Source organism: Penaeus vannamei, chromosome 9 (assembly GCF_042767895.1).
Source record: "Penaeus vannamei isolate JL-2024 chromosome 9, ASM4276789v1, whole genome shotgun sequence".
In the NCBI taxonomy this organism is placed as follows: domain Eukaryota; kingdom Metazoa; phylum Arthropoda; class Malacostraca; order Decapoda; family Penaeidae; genus Penaeus; species Penaeus vannamei.
The window spans coordinates 41034236-41045117 of record NC_091557.1 but is presented as its reverse complement, the minus strand read 5'-3'; the positions used below and the strand labels follow the sequence as shown (position 1 = coordinate 41045117).

General features: G+C 35.3%; 1 protein-coding gene across 2 annotated transcripts in view; it reads left to right on the top strand.

The window, feature by feature from the left end:
- Positions 1-10027, top strand: part of LOC113817591 (tetratricopeptide repeat protein 39B) — a gene marked incomplete at its 5' end in the record, with an annotated part of 18371 nt that extends 8344 nt beyond the window's left edge. The window contains 7 exon segments of one of the 2 annotated variants that reach the window (XM_070125753.1): positions 2054-2077; positions 4478-4645; positions 4765-4946; positions 5278-5421; positions 5529-5758; positions 6209-6449; positions 6630-10027. In XM_070125753.1, the coding sequence (XP_069981854.1) occupies positions 2054-2077; positions 4478-4645; positions 4765-4946; positions 5278-5421; positions 5529-5758; positions 6209-6449; positions 6630-6879 (1239 nt within the window). 2 annotated transcript variants of the gene reach the window in all.
- Between the last annotated feature and the right edge of the window lie 855 nt (positions 10028-10882).

Below are 10882 nucleotides of genomic sequence, written 5' to 3'. Positions count from 1 at the left end.
ACACTCACACACACTCACACACACACACACACACACACACACACACACACACACACACACACACACACACACACACACACACACACACACACACACACACACACACACACTCAAACTCACACTCAAACTCACACTCAAACTCACACTCACACTCACACATACATATATATATATACACACACACGCGCGCACAAACACACACACGCACACGCACACGCACACTCACACTCACACTCACACTCACACTCACACTCACTCACTCACTCACTCACTCACTCACTCACTCACGCACTCACGCACTCACTCACTCACTCACTCACTCACTCACTCACTCACTCACTCACTCACTCACTCACTCACTCACTCACTCACTCACTCACTCACTCACTCACTCTCTCACTCTCTCACTCTCTCTCCCACTCTCTCACTCTCTCTTACACACTCTCACTCTCTCTCTCTCTCTTACACTCTCACTCTCTCTCTCTCTCTTACACTCTCACTCTCTCTCTCTCTCTTACACTCTCACTGTCTCTCTCACACTCTCACTGTCTCTCTCACACTCTCACTGTCTCTCTCACACTCTCACTGTCTCTCTCACACTCTCACTGTCTCTCTCACACTCTCACTGTCTCTCTCACACTCTCACTGTCTCTCTCACACTCTCACTGTCTCTCTCACACTCTCACTGTCTCTCTCACACTCTCACTGTCTCTCTCACACTCTCACTGTCTCTCTCACACTCTCAATGTCTCTCTCACACTCTCACTGTCTCTCTCACGCTCTCACTGTCTCTCTCACACTCTCACTGTCTCTCTCACACTCTCACTGTCTCTCTCGCACTCTCACTGTCTCTCTCGCACTCTCACTGTCTCTCTCGCACTCTCACTGTCTCTCTCGCACTCTCACTGTCTCTCTCACACTCTCACTGTCTCTCTCACACTCTCACTGTCTCTCTCTCACTCTCACTGTCTCTCTCTCTCACTCTCACTGTCTCTCTCTCTCACTCTCACTGTCTCTCTCACTCTCAACATCTCTTTCACTCCCACTGTCTCTCTCACTCTCACGGTCTCTCTCACTCTCACTATCTCTCTCTCTCACTCTCACTATCTCTCTCTCTCTCACTCTCTCTATCTCTCTCGATCTCACTCTCTTTCTTTCTTTCTTTCTTTCTTTCTTTCTTTCTTTCTGTCTTTCTTTCTTTCTGTCTTTCTTTCTTTCTTTCTTTCTTTCTTTCATTCATTCATTCTTTCTTTCTTTCTTTCTTTCTTTTGTATCTGTGTGTTGGTCTATCTATCTTCCTCATTTATCTCAGACAGCTTCCATTCCATATTCTGCACTTTTGTTTTGCTCCTCATTACATACAGGATATCACACATCTCACTCACTCACTCACTCTCACTCTCATTCACACACTCTCACTCACACTCACACTCACACTCACACACTCTCACTCACACACTCTCACTCACACTCACACTCACACACTCTCACTCACACACTCTCATTACATACAGGATATCACACATCTCAGTATCAGACTTAAGATAATGCATAATTCACATAACGATGAAAAAGTGCATAGAAGGTATCACAGGTATTTTAATACATTGTTTTTGTAGGTCATCAATCAATAAATGAAAGGTAATTATAACTTTAGTCTTACCTTTATAGCAGAATAGGCGTGAATAATTCTAATGTATTGTATTATTTCTGAGTGTTGTATGATTACTTCTCAAGGATCAAGGTAAAATGTTTTGATGGATTTGATTTCTTTAGCAGTTAAATGCATAGCCATTTAACATATGTTAGTGTGACTTTAAATTGTGATGATTTATTTAAGCACAGATATAGATCTTGAAAAAGAAAATTGGATCTGTCCCCCATACCCTTCAGACCTTTCTCAGATAAAATGTGTATGTTGTCCTATACAAAAGTTGTTTCACTGTATGTGAATATCTATATTATTGTTAAAGTCTGCCATTGTCCATGTGCAATATCCCTCTGTATTCACGCAAAACTTACTATCTCTGTTCTTGTTTTATGTCGAGTTCAGTCGTGTCAGGTAAGAGAACAAAAGGTAACTTCCCTTTTATATTGATTAGCTGTTGTGTACGTGTCGTAGGCTTTTGTTATGTTGCTTCGTCTCTCTGTTCAAAGGATGTGTTAGCTGTCTACTTCTACGTTTAAGAGTTTTGTTTAGCTGATGTTTTGTAGGTGATGTGTTCTAAAGATTTTTTTTTAGATTCTGAATTAGTAGTTTGAAGAAAAATGTGTGTCTTGGGGAGTAAGGGAGGGTTGTGCCACGAGTGAGTGAGTGATGTGTCTTGAATGAGTGCATGTTGTGGGTGGGTGTTTGAGTGTGAGTTGAGTGGGTATTGTCTTGAGTGAGTGGATGTTGCATGGTGAGTAGGTGGGTGTTATAGAGTGAATGAGTGTTATGTTGTGGGGAGTGAGTGAGTGGATGTTGAGTTGAGTGTGTGAATGTGTGTTGACTATGTGGGTCTGTAAGTGCCCACTACCATTATATTTATATGTAAATGTATGTATGAATGTTTGAAAGTAGAGTATGATGATGTGAGTGAGAGTGAATAGTGGATTTTTTGAAGAAGTGACTGTGTGAGAATGTTCTGTTTGCCAGTGCAGATTTTATGTTCTCAAGCCATTAAGTTCAGTGTGATTTTGCCGTAGTCAAATTTTAAATAATGGAGATTAGCAGATTCTTTACTGATATTGATTTTAAAGTTAACCTCCAGTTTGTAAGATATTTTTGGAACAGGAATAGGTACTTTTCTTTACATTTTCACCTATCATTACTGTAACTATAACTTCAATTGTTGTCTTTTGTAAGAGTATAATTGATTATACCTCCTCCATAAAGGAATAGCATTGTCTAAGATGTTGAGGAATGAAGGTCATATTCATAAAGTATAAACTTTTTTTATGTACCACTTGTTATAATAAGCAGCATCTCCAAACATCATTATTAAGGATTAATATCATCTACATTGAAAGGTACATGTGTTTACCAAGTTTTAGTAACTCTGTTTCTTTCAGTTCCTTGTTTAAATCTAATATACTGTATAGGTAGGAAGCAAAACAAAGAGGGTATTACCGGAATTATTATTTTTCACATGAAGAATAATTTATATCAAAAGAGAGAGATATTTAGTTTGACCAAAAACTGTCGACAGGATATACTTGAATTTTTTCTTTTATCATTCTGTTCTTTTTCATATCATAAGGGCATTGTTTTATGTTTTTTTTTTAATTCTAATTGAGAATGAGTTTTTTTTAGGCCAAAAATAAGATGTGTATTATTTAGCATATCATAGAACATCAGCATTCGTAACATTACTGTCAAATCAATTTTCTTTTGCCAGATGTCATCTTTTAGAACTAATTTGAAACTATATAATGGTATTAGAAAGAGAAAAGGGGAAAATACTTACAACAGGACCAAGCAGGAAGTATATTGATAAAACTTTGATAGTTGGAACTGATGGGAAACTGCATGTAGATATATTAACAGATGACTCCATAATGGAATGAAGAGAGAGACAGAGTTATAAGTATATGTTGCTGCTAGATCACCTCAGTTTAATTTGTGAATGTATCTGATCTGTACCTACATCTGTCATTGTGCTTATATAATACTTCAATTGTATCTTTTTATTCATAAAAGCAGTATAGAATTTTTTATCTATATTTTGTATTAGATTTGTTATTATTGTTGGATTGGTAATATGCATGAAATATTTAATTCTGTTTGCTGTGTATGTATACAGTAGATTTAGAATAAATGTATCATTGTGTACCGGAACTTATTGTGTTCCTTGGAAATTAATAACAATATATGGAAATTACTGTTAGTCCCAGAAGTATTTATTTGTTTATTACTGTTACAAGACTGGATTGTAAGCAGATATTCTTTGTTTGTTGTGTTTTTTTGATATCTGTAAAAGAAACATGCTATATACAGTACTTATCCTTTAACTAAAACCCAAAAATTGTCATTGAGTTTATATGCTTTTTTCTTGTTAAATATCTTCTTCCAACAATATTGCATATTGTGTTGCAAGTATCACTGTAATTGCCTATTATCATAGTCTCATGGTAATGTGAGAAGTAAACACAGCAGTAGCAAAATTGCGGTTCATTTTAAAGTTAGTTTTGGTTGTATATTAAAGGACATTACTTTATACATTGTTTGAAAAGTGACTCCTAAATATCTTATTTCCTGCTGTAGTCTTCTTAAGATATGCTTAAATGAATTGAGAAACATACATAAATCACATGCAACCAATGCACCATACATTTTTTTCCACAAGCAAATACGCTAATGCACAGAGCACTGAATGGAGTTGCACTATCTTTTCACTTTTTTTTCCACCTTCATTCAAAAAAAAAAAAAAGAAGAAAAAAAAAAAAAGTTGGAAGGAAAGGAAATAATAAGAAAATTTTCTTATTTCTTAAACAGCACTTAGGCCTAGCTGAGTTAGAGAAGGGATTCTACCTTGAGGGTTCTCTTCGACGTGTCTTATGTGCCCTTGTGCTGCTCGGGTACCACCTCATTGCTACCTACGTTCTCGGTACTTCTGAAGGAGATTTGGAAATGGCACAAATTATCCTTGATGACCATTTGAAGGTATGTGGTAATACAAGTTATTTCATTATTGATATTGCTTTTGTCCTTTTTTTCATATTTTCCTTCTTTCTTGTGCAATGTGAGGCTTGGCTGTCTTATGTTAATTTCCCCGGTTGCAGCTCTACCCCAATGGAGCCTGGTTCCTCTTCTTTGCTGCTCGCTTGGAGTATGTCAAAGGGAACTTCGACCTGGCCATTGAGAAGTACAAGATCTCCCTGAACAGCCAGGACGAGTGGCGCCAGTTCCACCACTTGTGCTACTGGGAGCTTATGTGGTGCTGCATCATGAGTGCAAGATGGAAGTAAGTTCGTCTTGTTTGGCTCTTTTCATATTTAATTCTTATTTTTTGCTGTTTAAACTTTAAAGTCAGATGGAAAGGGACAAGTGTGCATGCATAATTATTTCTTCTATGCATTGCATGGAATTTCTATTCTCAAATGCATTTCCTAAATGTATGATATTGGTACTCAAGATAACAAGAATTTAATTGGTCTAGTGCAATGTATTCAAGCAGCCCACCCATGAAACCAGTCTCTTTATTCCTTCTAAGAGACTATTTAAAGACTTCTTGAAGGGTAAATCTAATAACCTAGTAAGAAAGCAATTGGTACAAATATTGGTTTTGTTTCCAGAGAAGCACAAGACTATGCAGACAGACTGCTTCAAGAGAGCAAGTGGTCCAAAGCAACATATGCCTACCAAAAGTGCTGTTGCATGTGCATGAGGATGGATGAGTTGACACCAGCAGAGAAGCAAGAACTGGCAGAAACTATGAGGTTAGTAAGAAATGCATCCTTGTCATATTAGCCGTGGCAATTCAGAAAAGGTAATAGAACTTGATTTGTTTCGTTGTGTACTAATCTAATGTTGTTTTTTTCCTCAGGACCATTCCAGGCCTGAAACAACGCATTGCCGGCAAGAGTCTTCCAATTGAAAAGTTTGCTGTGAAAAAATCTGCCCGGTTCTTTGCACAGGGAGAAACACTTACCCTCTCAGGTCTTGAACTTATCTACGCCTGGAATGGATTCAAGATTCTTGCCAAGAGATATGAAAATGTAGAAAAGATGTTCAGCATTATCGAAAGAGAAATGAGACGAATGGAGTCTATAAAAGGTAACTGGATATTTATGGGACTATAAATGGTTTTGTTTTTTATCCCCTTTATGACAAGTGATGTCCTGTAAACTTAATGGCAAAAATTCCTATACATCACATAACACATGATAATATCATGAGTTTATTTCCTAGTGGTTTGAATGATGGCAATTACCCTGTCAAAGAGCAGTGTGCTAATTAATTATTCACCTTGGCTCTGTCAAACTTTGCCAGAAACTAACTTAGTATGAATAGTTGTAAAAGACAGAAAGAAATGCTGAATGCACATAAAAATCAGAAAGTAATCTTATGTTATAGAACAATTTTATGGGAGTTTATCATCAAGATATGTAGTATTAAAAAGTCCATGCAAAGAGGCACAAGAGATCTGAAAGTTTTGAGGCTTACCATAGGCAGGAAACATCCTATACAGTTATTAACCTTACTCTTTCGCTCTTTCACCTCCAGTACCTGACCGTGGAGACTACTACTGGGACGACTACCTTTTGGCCCACTTGGTAAAAGGCTCGTGCTTAGCCTACATGAACTCTCCCCTGCAGGCAGAGGAATGTTTCAAGTTCATTGTTAATAATGAGAAGAAGATCAAGGAGGACAACTACCTGGTTCCCAACGCCCTTCTGGAACTTGGTCTTCTCCTCCTGCGGGCTAATGATCTCGAACAGTCTCGGATCATCCTGGAGCATGCAAAGTATGTTGGCTTTCCAGGTTATTATTATAGTATGGTAGACTCAGTAAGCATATATGATACATACACCAGATGTATATGGATATTATGCTTTTTGTTTGAAACACTTATTTTCTTGTTTCTTTCAAGTGTTTAATTTCACTTAGGTATTCCACTTAATCATATTTTTGATTCCTGCTCCAGATCAAACTACAAGAGTTACTCCCTGGAATCTCGCTTACACTTCCGCATCCATGCGACCCTCAATAAGATCCACAGCATCCAGAAGGGAAACCCTGGTGATGGCATAGGCCCCATGGAAGGCTACCCCTCCATCAGCAGGTCCCCCTCCCCAGCCATCACCAAGACCTCGAACACAGCCACGAATGGCAATGAAAGTCACTTAAATGGATCATCAGGCAAACACGTACAAGCCGTAGGAACTCATCTGTGATCACTTTGATACCAAGGTGCATACCAAGGACTGGTTTGGAAGTTTTTTTAAAAAGTTTATTTTCTAGATTTCTCGAGCATCGGTGATGCCGAGTAGAACACAAGCCAGGTGTCTCCCTATTTTTTTGAGTGTAAAAACAAAACAAAACCAATAAACAAAAAAAAAAAGAGAAAAAAATTGTAGAACTGAGATGTCTTGGCAGATGTTCTTGACCAAATTTTACAGGTCCAAAAGAAAGCAAAACAAACATAGGTCGATATGATACGTACAGAGGAAGGAGTGTACAAAAGTCTCTCTAGATGAGGTGTCCTGAACGGTGACTGCACGTCCAAGGTGATAGTATCAGGTATAATATTTGTAAGTCTGGGGCTACTTCTATATGTCAAAAGTATATTTGTTATTTCAAAAACTATATTTGTTATAGAGAAGAGTTTAAATAATTTAAATTTTGAATAGTGTATATAACTATACAGGATTTGACCTGGGGTAAGATTCAAATATTGAATATCTGATTATCTTTCTTATTTCTTTATTATTATCACGATGTTTGGTTAATTTATATTTTAATAGTACTGTTGTGTGGCATGGAGTTGATAATTATATTCAGTGGTAATGTTATTCATAAAAATTGGCAGAATGCTGGCTGAAATTTCACGCATTGATTCATAACATTCATGACCTGTCTTGCGGTGTATAAGTTCATGCATTGATTTTGTAGTAGATTGTGTATGTAAATAATTTTATATTATTTATTAAGAGTATTTAGTTTCAAATAGATTAACATTTCGCTGAATTATATATATATATATATATATATATATATATATATATATATATATATATATATATATATATATATATATATTAAATAAAAAATATTATCCATCATGTAAATACTTACCTAAAGTAATTTTTTTTGTAGATACATGAAATGTAGAGTGGGTACAGTAGCTTACATGTCTTGAGAAGAATATCAACCACAACCTCACTTAAAATCGTGCATATCCATTTCTCACAGGTTGAAAGAGCAGAGAAATATCAGGAAATTGTTTTCGGCAGGAGCATTATAAAAGTATACCAAGGATGCTGGCTATATATATGTATATGTATATATGCTAATGGAATAATGAGAGACAAATGTAAACTCTAGGGATGATGTTTGTGGTGTTTAGGGGAAATTCCTTATGGAATCCTTTTCAAAATCTGGAAAGTTGATTTGAATCTCACTTAGATGGTTTACATGATGTTTATGAGTGCCAGGCAATATTATTAGAGGTCCTCAGAATCATTATAGATTTACAAATGAAAGGTGATCAAACACAACAGCTCAGTTAACGCATGAAACAGTTTTGTGTAGATTTTTTTTCTTTCTTTTTATTAACTTCAAGGTAATGAAAAAGTGAGAGGAATGAAAAAGCCAGCCATAGTATACTTAAACATTCCATTAGCATAAGTTTTAGAAAACTTAGACCTAAGTGCAGTAAATACACTGTGTCAAAGATTATTACAGATAACTATTGAATAAATGAACTTAATATTTTTGACTACTTGGGTGCGCCTGTGTGCACATATGCGCATGTTTGTGTCTTCACTTGTGTGTCCTTGTGCATGTTGGATGGTTGTGTGTGCGCGTGTGTGTGTGTATTTGTTTATAGGTCTTTGAAGGAATGCATATAGATCACTAAATGCTTCTTTGAATTCAAGTTATAGGTTATGCTTTGGCTGCTTTCAGCCATCCTGAAAATCAAAGATTGAGTGTGTATGAACATAATGGTGTACCTTACAGTTCTGCAGTGAGGGAATTCTTTGCATTTAGAGACTATAAACTGCAAATGAGTAGGTGTGTTACTTAATATTTTGATTTAATAAAGAATTATATACAAAGTAAGATTTAAGATTTACTTAGATGGATTTAGCAATGCTTGGGTAATTGTACAGAAATGAACTATTGACATTCTTCAGTACTAAACTAGTCATTTCACAGGAAGGTGAAGGTCTTCATATCACTCACAGATTATATCTGTCACTCCACATGTACCGACCTGGAATTCGGAGAACTATACAAACATATATATATGGTTACATTAGAGAAGCACTACCTCAAGCTTCTGTTTTACCAGGTGTCACTTATTAGGGCTTTCATTATTTTAATACACAGGCTTTTTAATGTCTGGTATTGTATGAGTCTTCTTATTAATAACTCACACCCAAGAAGGATCTTCAAGAAATGCAGGAGTGGGTTCTGGGGTTTAGAGGCCCATGTCGAACTTCCAGCAAATAAATGATTTTAATGATATTTGTATGTAACATATTCATACATAATGGGATTGTATTTTAATATTTTGTGTGCACTCTTGTATACACAGACTGTTGGTTTATAGTTTTTCTTCCTTTGTTAAGTATTGTTAAAAAGAAGAGAAAAAAAACTGAAACCATTTCTGATTTTAGATGCATTAATTAGCACTTCCAAGTTAGCATATATAGCTAAAACTACTCCAGTTTTGTGAGCAAGAACCTTGCGAACACCTTACAATTGATTTTAAAGTTTCTTTTAATATTTTTGCTTTTAAGTTGATATGAGATTTGTTACAATTTGTTACTGTTTTAAATGATTCCCAATAGAATTATGTATTACTGTTAACTGATGCAGCAGAGTCTTTACCCAAAGATCTGGTTTTATGTAAAATGAAATAAGAAAAAAAAGGAAACATCAGTGTTAGCATCTCTCAAACTTAATTATTCATTTTGCCAACTTTTTCTGTAATAATTCTATGAACTTTCGGACATAGCAGTGTTTAGCCACAGAGTAATATAATATTTGTTTCACACTGTAATAGTATATCATATATTTCCTTCCTTTTCTACTCCAGATGGCCTTAATCTAACTGGATGGTACAGAGTCTTATGATATTGTGTTTTTAAACTAGTGTGTGTATTATTTTTTCTTACTTCATGTTTTCCACAGTGTTGCCAAAATGAGAAAGGATAGACCATAAAATCAAATGTATAGTGAAAAAAGTACTTATAAGAATTCTTTAATCATGAATGTAATAGGAAAAAACTGTATCTGAATTATATGAGTTTTTAAAAATAAATATATAGAAATTGTTGGATCTTGTAAAGCAATAATAAAGAAAGAAAATGTAAATGACTGCTTGTCTGATTTACACCTTTCCTAAGACCACAAACAAGAAAATTAATTGAAAAAAGTTGTATAAAAATTACTGAATGGTACCATTTAGACAACATGGTAAAGTACTGAATCTCCGGCACTATTGTCAGCTGATCATCATGGTTATTAAGTTTCCCAGACAATAAGGATGAATCCTCTTACTAAGGCGACAGTTAGTTTATTCTTTGGTTTAAGGATCCACCGCACTTGTTTTTCCTGATTTTTGAGAAAATATTAATGAGAAATCTACTTAATTTTTTCTTGCCGCACCTAATCCAATACAATTCGATTCCAATATGAACAAAATAAAGATATTTGTAAAATCAACTTTTATGTCTTACTGCTTAATTTCAACATTTTCAACTATCTTAATGATTTCAATTTGCTTGCACTATAGATCAATCAAACATAGGTAAAACACATTTCACATTAATCGTATCTTATTGATTGAGCTAATATTTTTAGCCTGAAGAAACATATTTTTTTCTTTTACATGACTTTAATACAGGATATCTGTGGGAATACTAAAATCTCTATGAATTGAGCTACTTTCAGGCATGAAACAAGATTTCAGTTTACTTTAAAAGGGTAAGCCTAAATTTTTATTTTTCTATTGATATCATCAATTCTAGCAGGTTTAGCTATATTTTGGTGCAAAGGTCAGACAGAAATATGACCTTGGTAAACCTGTAAATGACATGGAGAGAGCAGATTAATCTTTACTGTTACATACCTTTGTTCCTATGTTCTATTATAAACATAATGATACATGCAAGTCAGGAATCAACTGCTTAATTTTGTATGAAATAACAATGATATATTCACATTTCT